This window comes from Agelaius tricolor, unplaced genomic scaffold (assembly GCF_023055355.1).
Source record: "Agelaius tricolor isolate 1412-34295 unplaced genomic scaffold, bAgeTri1.0.p SCAF_2, whole genome shotgun sequence".
NCBI classification, from domain to species: domain Eukaryota; kingdom Metazoa; phylum Chordata; class Aves; order Passeriformes; family Icteridae; genus Agelaius; species Agelaius tricolor.
The window spans coordinates 62,504,576-62,520,037 of record NW_027269262.1 but is presented as its reverse complement, the minus strand read 5'-3'; the positions used below and the strand labels follow the sequence as shown (position 1 = coordinate 62,520,037).

Here is a 15,462-nt window from a genome sequence, read left to right as displayed (position 1 = left end):
TTTTTGTTTGTTTAAAGAATTAGTTTGGAAAATGATTTAAGTAGAGATTTCACTTGTATCCTGTTGGCATTGAGTACTGGAATTTCCTGATGTGGTATATGCTAAAGTTAAGAGGTTTGGACCTTCTGGTGCCCAAAGGTTAAACTGAAACAATGACATACCTAACAGTGAAATTTTGTTTTGTATTGTTTCACTGTTGTAGGTTTTTGTTTTTCTTTACATTTTTACTCTGAAAAACCCCTTCTGGTTGTTTAAATTGTGCTTCCTGTTTTCTCACTGCCTAGATAATACTTTGCAACCTTGCAGAACAATATATAACAGTGGGGGACAGGGAAAGAAAGCAATCGTAACTAGTCTTGCAAGGCTGAAAATGTGCTAGCTCTGTAGACCAGAAAAATAAAGGCCACACTTGAAAAACCACATCATTTCATTACAACAGGAAATATTAAAAGACTAGCAATGAAATGAAGATCACATGGTAATATTAATTAAAAAAGCTAAAATAAAACAGAGAGAGACAGAACTCGACAGAAAATATAGATGTATGAAAAAATAAGAAATTAAATGTATTTGTAGTGCTTCATTCCTACTTTTTCCCTAAATGATTATATGAAAATTTTTGAAGTATTTTACTTCTCTCATGTCTGCAATCCTAATGTGATTGCTTTTGGACTAGAAATTTTAAGTGACCACACTTGTTTCATTGATGGCAGAGAGTGAACAGTAGAATAAATGTTTGGGAGATGTGCTTTTCCATAACATGTTTTAATATTTCATTAAAGAAGTGTCACAGGGGTGTATGGAAGTTAAAAAACTGAATTTGTTTAAGTTCAGATTTACATTAAAAAGTTAAAGGGCTGCAGAATGTGTACAGTGAAGTAAACCCCAAACCTGCAATGCAATCAACACTGAGAAAGGGTAGCAGAGCCCCAGTTTTGATTTAAGTAATTTTATTTGTAATTTTTTAGCTATATATATATTGTATTTGTTCTTTTAAAAGTAATGATTTCTCTTGCTAGTTCTCATTTCTAATTGTTCTTAGGTAAGAGTTTATGCATTTTTTAAATTAAAGAAGTAGTGAGAGTAACTGTTGCAAGGCAATTTAGGAGGAGAATATACAGGCTAATGGAAACAGATGGTCTAAAAACTAAGGACATTTATATCAAATCATCATGGTGTAATGGTACGATGCAAAAGTGTTTGAGGAACAAAAGGAATTAGACACATATTTGATGAAAAGTAAAATTGGCATCAAGAGCTTCCTGTCTGCTCCTGGAATCCATTCTATTTCATACTATCTTCCTGCTCTTGCTGTCACTTCTTGCAGATTTTCATTTGATCACCCTACAGCATGTGGGATCCTTTTTTCTGTACGCATCGCATGTATTTATTTTCAAAATCTTCTTTTTATTAGTTTTGCTTAATTAGCGCCACATCTGCGGTATCAGTGCTGAGCATCAGATGTTGAGCAGCTGAGCTGCGTGCCCTGCAGTCTGTCTTTAGTTTACCTGTGTTGTTGTTGTGCTTGCCCGCAGTGCTGAGGCAGGGGCTGGCCTTCAGCCCCGTTTATCGCTTTTCCCTGTCGGACGGCACCATCGTCTCTGCCCAAACGAAGAGCAAGCTCATCCGTTCTCAGACGACCAGCGAACCTCAGCTTGTCATCTCCTTGCATATGCTTCACAGGTAATCCTGGCCCTTTCCTTCCATCCACACTCTGCTGAGAGTCATGCAAAGCACAAGGTTGCCAAAGCAAATAGATTGTTTAAGGCTGATAGATTTCTGTTGACCCAGAACTGATATCATGGAAACAAAGTAAGATTTTGAAATCAATTCTTGCAGCAGGAAAAGACTGTAAGATTGTTTCAGAATTTAAAAATGGCATGCTGGATTTTTCAATGCCATGTTCTTATTTTCAGTATTTTAATTTCCTGTATTTTGCATAGTAGATACAAGAAACTTTCCAACAATAATTAAATCTAGAAAACTGAGAATTCTTGTAGTTCACATTCTGTTGTTGGTTCTGGTTTTTCTTTAAAAAACATGTTATGAGTATTAGAACTGCACTTTAGACAAGTGTTATTAAATTCTTTGATTCCCTTTGTGCCTGGTCTTTTCTGGTGCTTGGCTTAGTGGCTCTCATATGTCCAATTCTAAGAAGTGTCACTACTGTTAGTTTGGTTTTTTTTCCAAAAAGTACAGACAATAATATGCTAAAGTCAGGATTGAGCAATCACTGACATCAGAACTTTAACATCAGATTTTTATTAAGTCATTGCATGTCCTGGTATATTTGTATCAGATTTTGTTTCAGGCTTTATTCCCAATCCTCTGTGTCACTTTTCTTGAGAGGAAGAAAACAGTGCTAAACATAATTATAACTGAAACCATTTTAGAGAAATTGTAGATTGATCTGACTAAAAGCTGTCTACAATTTGTTTTCTTTGGATTGCTGAATAGACCTAATATTTTATTAAGTGCCAAATCTTAAATTTTAAAAAGCAAGCACTAATAATTTTTAAATGGTACTCATGAATTTTCTTACACTTTTTTAAGCAGAGTGCTGGTACTACTATATTTGTAATAAGGTTTTAAAAATACCCCTTTTTTATAGTTAATGTTTTCCACATTTGCCTTTATACCTAAGGTAACCAATACAGAATAAGAACATTCACTACTCTGTATTTTTCAATTATTTTGCTACTCATGCTTTAGCAAAACTGAAGGTTTATCTGCACTTACTTATACTGTGCAAATAGGAATGGTTTTTGTCTCATGGAGAATGCATATTAGGAATGTTCCATTTATATTTGGTTTTGGAAGTCCAGAGTTGATTTGATTTTTTTTTTGTCAGAATCTCATTTTTTTTTCATTCCTAACCTACTTGACTCTGTCTCCTTTGTAGCTTTTAGCATTTGGGAATATATCTGATTTTCCTAATTTAAGTTTTAGCACAGAGTAAAAAGTGTATTACATCCTCCCATAAACTAATTAAAATCTACTGAGGAAAAGAAAAGTGACCTTCAGGTGCTCTCACAAGAGCTTTTTCTCTGTGTGTGTGTGTGTGTGTGTGTGTCTCTCTTCTCTTTCTTCTGTCTTGAGGCTTACATCTCTAAAATACAAGTTTCAGCTCCTGTGTGTGTGGTTTGTTGTTTTTCTTCTCCCCTTTTCCTAAATGCCTGTGTAGGACTGGATTGCTAACAGACTGTTCTCATTCTGAACAAGTATCCAGTAGTTCCCTTGGCTCACAGGCTGTTTTGGAGCAGTATTGAAATACTCTGGCAGTGTAAAAATGTGACTTTTTCAACTTTCTTTTCACTATGAACTTGGTGGGCAAATAGCCCACTCCAGCCTTGTGGTGGGGCTAACTTCGAGAAATTCAAAACTCCAGCAAACAGCTGTCTGCAGCTGCCTTGTAAAACATGTATTTGTTGGGTCATATGTTTCAGATGAGATTTCTTTCAGTTCTAGAAGTTAGCTCTTGCCAAATTGTAGAGAAATACATTAAAGGGAGTGTGAAATTGTAACCTATCAGCATTTCTAATGACTGTCATTTAAATGAGGTTTAATTTTGTTTTTCCTCTCTTTCACTGTTTTCTAATGAGGTACTGAAAAACCATACCGTTAATGTTCAGCCATGTTGAGAGTTGCATATCACTTTTGTCAAATTGTTGATTTGTTTTTGATTGTAGGGGTTTTGTGTTATTTTAAAGTGAGGTTTGGGGTTTTGCTTCTTTTTCCGTAATGTAATTGCAAGTTGGCCACTGTCATTTAGCTAACAGGCTGTTTTTCTTCCTCTTGCCACATAGAGAGCAGAATGTCTGTGGAATGAATCAGGATTTGACTGGACAAGGAATGGGGAAGATATTGAACCCAATTAGTTCCAGCAGCCCTGCCCATCAGGCCATGTGCAGTGGGAACCCAGGTCAGGATATGACCATCAGTAGCAATATAAATTTTGCCATAAATGGCCCAAAGGAGCAAGTGGGCATGCCAGCAGGCAGGTTTGGTGGTTCAGGGGGAATGAACCATGTGTCAAGCATACAAGCATCCACTCCTCAGGGTAGTAACTATGCACTAAAAATGAATAGCCCCTCTCAAAGCAGCCCCGGCATGAACCCAGGGCAGCCAAACTCTATGCTTTCCCCAAGGCATCGCGTGAGCCCTGGAGTGGCAGGAAGTCCTCGCATCCCACCCAGTCAGTTCTCCCCTGCAGGAAGCTTACATTCACCTGTGGGAGTCTGCAGCAGCACAGGAAATAGCCATAACTACACCAACAGTTCCCTGAACGCACTTCAGGCCCTCAGCGAGGGCCACGGCGTTTCTCTAGGATCGTCGTTGGCTTCACCTGACCTAAAAATGGGAAATTTACAAAATTCCCCTGTGAATATGAATCCTCCCCAGCTAAGCAAGATGGGAAGCCTGGACTCTAAAGACTGCTTTGGAATATATGGGGAGCAATCAGAAGGTACAACTGGACAAGCAGAGAGCAGCTGCCATTCAGGAGAACAGAAAGACAGCAGCGATAGCAACATGCCACCGGTTGTCAGTGGCGAGAGACCTGATGGACAGAATAAACTGCACGACGGAAAAAGCCAGACAAAGCTCTTACAGTTGCTGACCACCAAATCAGATCAGATGGAGCCTTCACCTTTGTCCAGTACCATGGGAGACATTAGCAAGGACTCCACGGGAGGGTTGCCCGGGTCTGGTTCAGCACACGGAACCTCGCTCAAGGAGAAGCATAAAATTTTGCACAGACTATTGCAGGACAGTAGTTCTCCTGTAGATTTGGCCAAGCTCACAGCAGAGGCCACAGGCAAAGAACTGAACCAGGAGTCCAGTAGCACAGCTCCTGGTTCAGAGGTGACTGTTAAACAGGAGCCAGCGAGTCCTAAGAAGAATAATAATGCACTACTTCGCTACTTGCTAGATAAAGATGATACTAAAGATATTGGTTTACCAGACATACCCCCAAAACTGGAGCGGTTGGACAGTAAGACAGACCCTTCCGGTAGCACAAAGTTAATAGCTATGAGGACAGAAAAAGAAGAGATAAGCTTTGAGCCTAATGAACAGGTAAGCTAATTTTTTGCATTATGTGTGAATGACTTGTTCCAGGCCTGCATTCCTGCCATCTGACTTTCACTAAGAGTAGCATCTTGGCGCTTCAGGAGGCTGTTACCTGTCTTTTGAAATCCAGTCTTCACTCAGTTTCCCAGTTGGTGATGATCACACTGTGTAAAAGCACAGGCTCTGCCTGGGAGGAGATGGATAATGCAGGGTGCCTTTCCCAGATGGTAGTCAGGCAAAGAGAAAATACTCGTGACTCTTGGTTAGTGCTACCTAATTGACAGCTTTTCCCACAGGCTGTGGTTGAACTGCTGTTGTGCTTGCTAAATGGGTCCTTGACCTAGCCCAGCATAGCAGCTACACTCCTCCCATGGAAAAGAGGTTCATGCTCAAGAACAGGAGTTGTTTGAAAGGACTGATAACAACTTTGCATTCCTGGTCTTCATGTTATGCTTGACCTGCAAATTAAAATCAAAGCAAATAGACTTCTGTGCCAGTTTGGAGGATTTGATGGGGTTTTCTTATAATCTTAAAATTTCTTTATATTCAGCCTCAAGTTTCTGTGAAAGATTAATCATTCAGTGCAGGGGTCATGTCTCCTCATGCAAGGTTATCTGCATTGAATTTTGCATTCAGAATTTCTTTCCTTTCTGTGCAAGATCACTTGTTGCTGTGCTGCCCAACACAATAATAAATGGTGTATTGTCGGGACCTGTGCTAAGAAGTGTTATGTCACACTGGCTTTCATGCAGAATTCACTTTCCAAAAGCAGCAGGTCCACATCACCCAGAGTGCTCCAGTTTTCAGAGCTTTGCAAGAAAAAGGGACACAGTGAAAGCAATCTGCTCCTTCAGTATTACTGTTTATATTATTTATAAAATGGGTAATTACAATATCAATTTTAGTATAAAGCATTTTCTGGGAAGGTTATAACTAGCTGGAGTTAATGATCCTTAGATTTGTCCTACACTATCAAATCTCCCAGCTGGTCATTAATCCCCAGGCAGCCCTGTGTGTGAAGCCTTAGTTTGTAAATCATGATCAGATCATATACAATGCAAATGTTCATGTGTCTCATTCACAGCCATATCCTTAATTTAAAAAATTTTGTATATTTTCTAATGTGTAGACTAAGTTTGAGCTTGTTTATTTTTTTAACCCATTGTATCTTTTTATTATGTGTGCATAAAGACATTTTTGTTTATATTTTCTATATTGTATTGTGAGGCTGAGGAGGGATAGATGACATTTTCTTAACCCTAAGACACAACACTGGATTATCATTTTTTTTATTTGCCCTTTTGGCAGTCTGTTACTAGTAGACAGTTCTTTCAACAGTGGTTATAACCACAAAACATAGAGGCCAAATGTGTCACTGCAGTGTAGATGCAGCATTGTTAAAATCTCAGTTATCCAGGCAACTCCTAAGGTTACTTTGCTGCTTTTGTTTCAACAAAATTTGACAACTATTGCCACTATGTAGGAGCAATTGTGGTTTTTCAATCCTTCCCACACTTTAGGGGAAACCAAGCCAAATTGTACTAATTTCTCCTCACTGAAATTTGCGCTGATTTATCCTCAAGCCTGGATGTTAGTTTAGTTTTCAATAGAACCCTGTGTTTTTTAGTGTTTGTAGTGGTAGGGTTTAGATTCTCTTTGAGAACTGATAGTTCATTAGGGTAGAAAAATACAGATATCAAGAAATTCACAGCTAAGCTAGCAAGAATGGCATATTTTTAAAATGTCTGATAGATTTCACTTCCCAGTTCAGATCCTACGCATTGAAGTCAGTTCTAGATTGAAAGCAGAGATCTTCAGTCCTCCAAAATTAGGTACTCAACAAGAATGTAAAAATTGATAATCACAAAAAAATGTATGCCCTTCATCCATAGATCAAAATCATGGCCTTCAGATGGTTTCTTCCCCTAGAATTAAATTTCTAAAAGAATTTAAATTTTCTCTTTCATGATCTCTGTGGAGTACACAAGAAACAGTTTCGCTTACAAACCAATTCTCAGAGAACAGGTTCTGTGCCCTCTAGAACTTTGTTGTCTAGTCCAAGGCAGTCCTACAAACTCCTTTTATTGCTGATGGAAACACAGAATAATACTCCAGGATTTTCTATTTTTTAATCTTATCCTAATGTGTGTCTAAAACAGATGAGGTAAGCTGTTCTTTACTGGTATTCTCATTGACAAGTGGTAGCACAGGTGAACAGTTTAAACTAGCTGCTTTACTTTTTCATAGGCAACTTGTGTCTCACCCTAAATGTAAACATGAGACTAACTATAAAACCAGCTTTCAAGAAAGAGACTTCAGTCTCTACAAGCACTGCCAACCTCAAGCAGTTGAAAATCAGGTCTCCTGAATGATGAACTTCGTAAAGTGAATGGTCCATTCATTTTTTATTTTTAGGTTTTATGTTTCTGAGGCTGGGGAGGGATTTGAGGGGGTTGGAGTGTGGGCTGTGGATGTATTGCCTTTTCTTAACATTTGAAGACAGAGTTTGTGTCCCAGGAGAGAGAGAACCGGAGGTACAGAAAGGTCTGGGAGTTGGGTTTGTTCAGAAAACCACAAAGCAGTGCAGGAGCTGTGATAAAGTGGTGAGGGCTTCCTCAGCTCCAAGGTATGGAGCAGCCAGTCTTGTCACTGTGATGGAAGACTGCTGGATAATGACAGAAGGGCTTTTGTTGCTCCTGTTGGTTGTAAACAGAACTTTAAAACCCACTTAAAATGCAGTGAAGCCTGGACCTGAATAAACAGAAGTCCAGCATGGAGTAGGAGAGGAAATGGTGGGGAGTACAGAATAATGTAAGTGTTTAACTGTCTGAAGGCCAGGCCTTTAAACAAATAATCACTTTACCCCAATTATAAAATCACTGAAAATATTTAGCATCAAAACTCTTCAGCTTTGGAAGATGGTCTCCCACAGGAAGTGCTCATTGCCTAAATTTAGATCAAAGCTGGAACTATTTAGTACAAGACTAGAACACAGATTCTTGAGCTAAATTCTTCCATCCTCCTGCATCCTTCCCCCTCCTTTTTCCTCCCATATGTAAAAATTAGCCATGTGCTTGTGTTACCTATTTTGCAGGTTTATTTAAAACTTCTCCTCCCTGAGGAATGTTGTATTTTTAAGTAATTAGTCACTGGAGTGTGCAGTTTCTCTGGAAACTGCAGCAGAGCAGCAGTGGGATGGCCTCTACAAGGGAGATCAGTGTGTTGGGAGGCAACAGAGCCATTGCATTTTCTCCTTTTACTTTTGGTGTGACTTTCTGAGCAGGAAATGCTTTGAAGTGCACCACTGTACTAAAAATAGCAGTCTTCTAGGTAGTGTGTTTAAACATACTCTTCTGCAGAGAGCAGCAACTGACAGGAAGCCTTTCTCAAATGGCAGAGAATATTTCCAGCCCTGCTGTACCTTTTTCCCTTCCTTGGTGGGACGATGGTTATCAGGCTTTATTAGGCTGATTGCTGTTTCAGTTACAGCAGCTGTAGGGGAAGGGATGAGAGAGGGACCTGCTTGGGACACTCAGTGGGGTTTTTCCTCCAGCACCAGCTGTGGTAGGGCTGTTGCTGTCAAGCACCACAAGTTCTAATATGGCTCAGCACCGTTAGAAAGGGAAGAGAGTGTCCTTCAGCAGTAAACCTGCCTTCTCTTGCTCTCCCTGACTGTCCACTGCCAGGAGCAGCCCCTGTAGTGATCAGGAGGTGGTCAGATGTGGCAGGGACTGGCTGGCAGCTTGGAGGGGAAGGAGAGTGAAAGTACAGGGGAACATTAGAGAAACATCATGAACAATGTTAGATATGGCCTTGCTAAAGTAGCTTGTTCTCTGAGAAATCACCTGGGGGAGCGTGGAATGAAATCCTAATCTCCACAAGTGTACTCTCCTCTTTTTTGTTCAGTAGACCATAAAGACAGGCTGTTTGACAGGGACTTTGCAATGCAACAGTCTGCACAAATGCTGTTCCAGAAATCATCTCAAGTATGTACGTTTTTGTCCTAAAACTCAGAAACTGCTCTGGTGTTCCTCACATACTTTATCAACTCTGCTGTATTCATGCTTTATGTGGAAACCAGTATCTTCCCAATACTAGCATATTTTCTCTACACATGCCACTCATCTTTAAAAAACCTATTTCTGGTTTAATAGTCCAGAATCCATTAAGTTCATGAGGAACATTTGTTTCTTCTTGAAATTCTATCAAAACCTTAGAATGGGGATTCCATTTTCTGAATGTCTTTCAATTAGAGCTCTGCTTTCAAATGTTAGTCATAGAATAGCTTGATAATTTAATAGGATTTCTAGCCAATTTTATGTTTATTGCAGTTACCAGGGAGAAAAATACCGTATTGGTTCCACTTCTAATTTCCTTTTCCCTTCTTTTTATAATCCTTTGATTTATTGCCAGTTTGGAGCAGGGATTTGGTTTCATTTGCCTCTTATGGTCAAATGCTTCGCCCTTACTTCTGAGGTAGAAGATGAACTAAACTTCAAATTTATGCAAATCAGATGTAGTTTCAAGTTGTGTCCCCACCAAAAGACATCCTGTTGTAAGTCCTTAGAATACAGGGTCACAGTGCAAGCCGTGGGCAATGCCCATGGCAGGAAGGAGATTTCCGGAGGCTTGAGTATCTTATCCAGTCCTTCACAATCCATGGAAGCCAGGCTTTGAAACAGCAACTTTTGTAAACCAAACTTCATGTTGAGGTGCAGCTGCCTTTCTGTACAGCTTCTGTAAGCTCTTAAATTTAATCTGTATTTCTCTATATGACAGGATAAAATAAGTACTTTTTCAAATGCAAAAATATCCCTGAGAATTGTTTGTCTTACGCTTTCTGGCACTTAGTGCCCAACTTCTACAGAGATTGTCATAATTGCATTACTTAGACATAGTGAAAATACCCACACAAGAACTTTCTTGTGATGCTTAGCACTTTATCAGGTGCCTTTTTTTTTTTAAATTCCTGACAAATAATTGTTTCACTGGGAGCTTAGGGTGTGCCTTCTATTTACATAAAATTCAATTTAGGCCATTAACAAAATAAATATAGACTATAACTAAAAGAAAAATCCCTTTAATCTAACCAAGTAAATATTTTAATGCTAGTTTCTGCACATACGGTTCCATTTGACGGTGAGTCTGGAAAGACTTAGGCTAACATCATAAATTGGTGTTAATTCCAAATCTCTTGGAATTTTTGTAGCAGTGGAGAATCCTTATAAAAAATAAAGTTTAAGTATTTAATATTGATTATTCAGCAAAAAAGGAGAAGGTTATGTATTTGGGTTGTTATAATACATCTGTTGTATTTGCCCTTTCTTTGCCACTTCTGAGAGGAATTAGAAACATCTTAGGGAGTGCAGTTTTCTGACACATTTGGATCAATATGTTCTTCATTGGTGTTTTTTTAGGTTTGGTTTTGAGGTTGTTTATATATATATATATATATATATATATATATATATATATATATATATATATATCTAGTGTTTGAACAAAGAATTGCAGTAGCCAGAATGCTAAAAGAAAAGATGACACAAAACCCCACATAAAACCAACCAAAAAACCCCCCCTGCAACATATAAAACTTCCCTTTGCTGTTGTCTCAGATCCACGTAATGAAGGCCATATGTCTTAATTCCCCCAAAGAGTACTGAATCATCCTTCTATAATTTATGATGCTCTGTATCAGTCTCTTCTCCTGGCTCTTGCGGTCTTCTTGTAGCAGATCTCCCATCGCTCAAACTGCAGCTCCTATAAACATCACTCATGGCTGTCTCTTGGAGCACCTTTTTGAATCTGCTTATCACCTGTCCCTGCAGTGATTTAGGCTTCATATAATCACTTTTGATTCCTCCTGGCTCAGCCTTTTCTACTGATGTGCTGGGTCCACCCAGCTGCTTGTAATTGCCTGGAAAGCAGTGGGATCCTCATCAGAGGGATTTGTCAGGAACAGGTAATCTTGGACCAGCCAACCTCTTTTTCTTCAGCAAGAAGGTAGCAGAATTGTTGGCATAATAGAAATAGTGTGTCAAGGTGTTTAGATTTGAGTAAGGCCCTTTTCCTTATGGCAGGGTAGAGGTGCATGGTCAAGATGAAACTGCTGTGAGTGGTGAGGAAGCTGTTTGGAAATCCCTCCACACACAGTGGTTATTGAAGGATTCACTGTCAAAATGGAGATGCTGCAGGACTCATGCAGCATCTAGAGCTGCTCAGTGTTTTAGTTAACCTAAATGACCTGATGTGACAATGGAGCTTGGTAAAGCTGAGTGTTGCACTTGAATGTGTCTGCAAACACCCTGGAGGACACAGTTCAGATTCAGCTGCAATGAAGAGATACAGATAGAAAATATTAGAACATGCAGGGTGAATAAATGCTATTTATTATCATTAGTCAAGAATAATGTCTCAGTTTTGTTTTTTTGTTTTTTTTTAATATGAGGGGAGAAGTGACTAAATAGGAGTTTTTCAGAGCTGTTCTAGAGATCATAGTGATGAAAAGATGAGTGAGAAACAGTAAATGTCATGTAATTAAAAGAATCACATGCTTTTCTGGAATATGCCATCAAAGCATACTATGTGTAGAGGAAATTTTCTGCTTTACTCAGCAGCTATAAGGCTTCATTTTAAGTCCTGTCTTGGACATGGCTTCAGCAGAAGTGTGGACCAGCTGAAAGCAATCCACAAGAGCAACAAGAGTAATGAGAGGCCTAGAAAACAGGTTATTTGCTGAAGAAAATTCAGAAGTTGAGATTGTTTGTTCATTTCAGCTTAAAACACAAAAGGGCATATGTTTTCAAATACAGAAAAAGTAAGAAAGGGTAGCACAGTATGTTCTCCAGATTCAAAATATGATTGAAAGGAAGGGTCTAAATATTTGTGTGAGAGATTTTGCATTGAGACTGATAAAAGAAATACAAGAGTAGCAAGGATGGCAGAGTGCCTAAACCAATTCTCCAGGGAAGCTGTGGATTTTCTGTCTCTGGATGTCTTTAACAAGCAACTGTATGAACTTCCATAGGGAATGGCATACACTGATTTTGCCTGGAGGCTTTAAATTTCTTCCAGTCCTCTGATTCTCTGATTCCCTACCATTTTGCCAATAACAGCAGCCTCTAGATCACCCACATGCTGCCTTTTAATGGAGTGAATTCCCTCCTCTTTTGCACCATATACTACAATTTATATGACTAGGACATGATGCAGAAATAATAAAAAATAGCACCATGATTATTTGCAGTCTGTCACCCAAAAAAAGCACTTAGCAGTGTAACCTTGGGGCATTTTAGCTACCTTTGAATAAATAGCTGGACTTCCCAGGAGCAGGCTAGATGTGGTGGCAGGGGTTCTGTACAGACTAATGCACAGTGCTCCTAGCTTGCCTGTGAGAACCTCAGTAGGTATTTAAAGCCATCTCAGGTATTTCTACAGTATCCTGTGATCTTTGGCCTAAGTTTGCTTGCAGTAAGAAGTTCATGATATGGGGAAGGACAAAAAAAAAAAAAAAAAAAAAAAAAAAAAAAAAAACCCAGGAAGAATTGTATTTCAGTTCTGCATGTCTGTGGTGTTATTTCTCAGTTCCCCATCCTTCATGGGTGGCTGCTCACTCTACCTCTCCTCTGTCATTGCACATTTCCTAATGAAGACACTGATTTTGAGTAGATACTTGTTATAAATACTGTTATGAATATTTGTTATAAATACTGCTATGATATATTTACTGCTCAAGATGGTAGTAAACTGAAACTGGACACCCTGTTCTTAATTATTATCCAAGTCTTACCCTTATCAGGAGTTTAGGACTGGAGAATATAGTTGCAATGATTTCCACATTTCAGTCAGAAAATTATTTTAATTCTAAGAGATTTTAGACAGAGAAGCTGACAAAAGAGAATACCAGTGAAAATCAATATATATAAGAAAAACAGCAAGTAAGTAATTATGTTAGTGTAAGGTGAACTTAATTTTTCTCCCATCTTTATTTCATTAATTTTCTACTGAATTTAAATGTAAATTCATATGTAGATGTAGATTTCTCTTGTCATATTCTAGAGAAGTTATTTTCAATGATTTGGAAAGTTGGGAGTATAATAAATTCCCAATCCTATGTACATATCTTGCCAGTTAACCTATGTAGAGTTATTCAGTGCTCAGGTTTGGAATATAACAAAGAAAAGGCATGTGGGGAATTGATATAGCCATAAAGTAACTTTCTGATTGTATGCTTTTAATCAAGTCATAAAGAGACTAGAAATACAACTGTGCTGAAATAAATAGCAGTCATACCTACATGTGCCCCCATCTTCAGCACTCCTGGCTCTCCTGTTGTCCCTGCTGTCAGCACTGATCACAGAGTGCACAGGCAGGAATCCCCCTGCTGCCCAAGGTATGGAATCAATGGAATCATACATCCCCAGTGGGGATTTTAAGGATGCCAGTGCCACTCTTGGCTCCCCAGAAGCAAGGGAAAAGCCCTGGGAAGCCTGCCCAGTCCCCTTCCAACAGGTTTGTGAGCTTCCTCCACATCAGGCCTGTTGCCAGACACATCGGAGGCCGCTCGGGCGTGACACTGGGGGCTGCCCAGCTTGGCCAACAGCAGGCGAGCAGCGACCTGTACTGGGGTTTGTGTGTTCTTTGTTGCAGCCAGGCAGTGAGCTGGATAACCTGGAAGAGATTCTGGATGACCTGCAGAACAGCCAGTTACCACAGCTTTTCCCAGACAGCCGCCCAGGCGTGCCAGCGGGCTCGGTGGACAAGCAAGCCATCATCAATGACCTCATGCAGCTCACCAGTGACAGCAGCCCCAGCGCGGCAGTGGCCACCCAGAAACCAGCAATGAGGATTTCACAGAGCAGTGAGTGCCCCCGGCCTCCACACGCCTACACCGGGCTGGGGATACCGCAGTGCGGGGTCGTGGTGCCCCCGGTCAGGGTCAGCCGGAGAGGGGCTGGGCAGCTCCCGGTCCTGGGCAGTGTTGTGTGGTGACAGAGCGCCACCTGCGGTCCTCCCAGCTCCAGGCACACGGGAGCCGTGTCTAGCTCACACAGCCTGGAAGTCTGTGTCCCCAGAGAGGTTTTCAGGGGTACCCTCAAATCAAACATGCCCCCCTGCAGTGACAGGTGACACTGCTGTTGGGAGAGCTTTGGCACGGAGAGCGCGTGCATCTTCTTGCGATGCAGGTCGTTCCTTCCTGGCAGCTTTTCTAAGCATGAAGGGGAGTCTTCTTCTAAAACCACAAGATTAATAGAAGGACAGAAGATTAAGAATGGCCAACTTTAATTTGAGATTGTGGCTTTCAGTTGAGTCACTTCCAGCTGACGGCTTTCCTTAACCTTATTAATCGGCTTACAAACCAGCATTGAAACATTGGTTTGCCATCATAACATACTGGAAAGCAAGCAAGACAAGAGTCTTATCAAGTACTAATGTTGAATGAAATAGCATAAAAAACCACTGCTTCATTTTTTGCTCCTGTTGGCTAGGATGGCTGCATCTGTTTACTTCGTTAGATATGCTCTGTGTTTTTTTCTTATAAAACATAGGGTTTAGATAATATTTTTAGTCATTCTAATAATAAAAAGAGCCACTTTCAAATTCACTCAAATTACTTAGAAATGTTTAGAAAAATACTAATATTCTATCAATGAATATTAGTGTGTAAATTCGTATTAAGGCCACTTCAGATTCTTAAGTTATCACTTCTTATCCGTGTTGCTCAAAGATGCTTGGGTTTAATGTACTTGCTTTTGTGAGTATAGAGGTACTAACAGCAGCACCTCAAAAGCTCAGAAGGCAATCTCTGTGCATGTGAAGTCTTCAGCATATTCTTCCTGAAGTAAGGTCTGTTTGTCCTTCCAGCCTTTTGGCTTTCTAGGGGTAGCCTAGCTTTAAATCTGCTTTTAAAGCTACTGGCAGTACAGTAACAGTATGACTGTAAATGAGAGTGGCTTCATGGTTAGCATCAGTTCTGTAAAAGCAGCATCCTGTTTGCCATCTAAATTAAAACCCTAAAATATTTTCCCCCAGCTTACTCTTGTGTCTGTGCCTGATTCCCTTAGGAATTTGTGCCTTATGTTCAGTAGAAGAGCACACAGAAAACAGGTCCACAGAAAAAATGAGGGGTCTCTCATATTGCTCACAAAAAAACAATGTAGAATAAATGTCAAATCATATACAATTCCAAAAGCAATTTGGGGTTTTTTATGGTTGTTTTTTCTGATGAAATAACCAACTTTAATTTTACAGGTTTTAATGAATTGCATTTATTTTCAACAGACAAATACTTTTGCCTGTTGAAAAATAGAAAAGCTGCTAGATCTGCCAAATTGCTAGTCTGTTATATGGGGGATAGGGAGCCTCCTTCAGTCCCATCCTGACAAAGAGTAG

General features: G+C 39.7%; 1 protein-coding gene across 5 annotated transcripts in view; it reads left to right on the top strand.

Moving 5' to 3' along the window:
* Positions 1–15,462, top strand: part of NCOA2 (nuclear receptor coactivator 2) — a 188,601-nt gene that overhangs the window by 145,878 nt on the left and 27,261 nt on the right. For all 5 annotated transcript variants that reach the window (XM_071420868.1, XM_071420884.1, XM_071420858.1 and 2 more), the window contains 3 exons: positions 1,536–1,683; positions 3,807–5,076; positions 13,720–13,930. In XM_071420868.1, the coding sequence (XP_071276969.1) occupies positions 1,536–1,683; positions 3,807–5,076; positions 13,720–13,930 (1,629 nt within the window). The remainder of the gene's footprint in view (positions 1–1,535; positions 1,684–3,806; positions 5,077–13,719; positions 13,931–15,462) is intronic.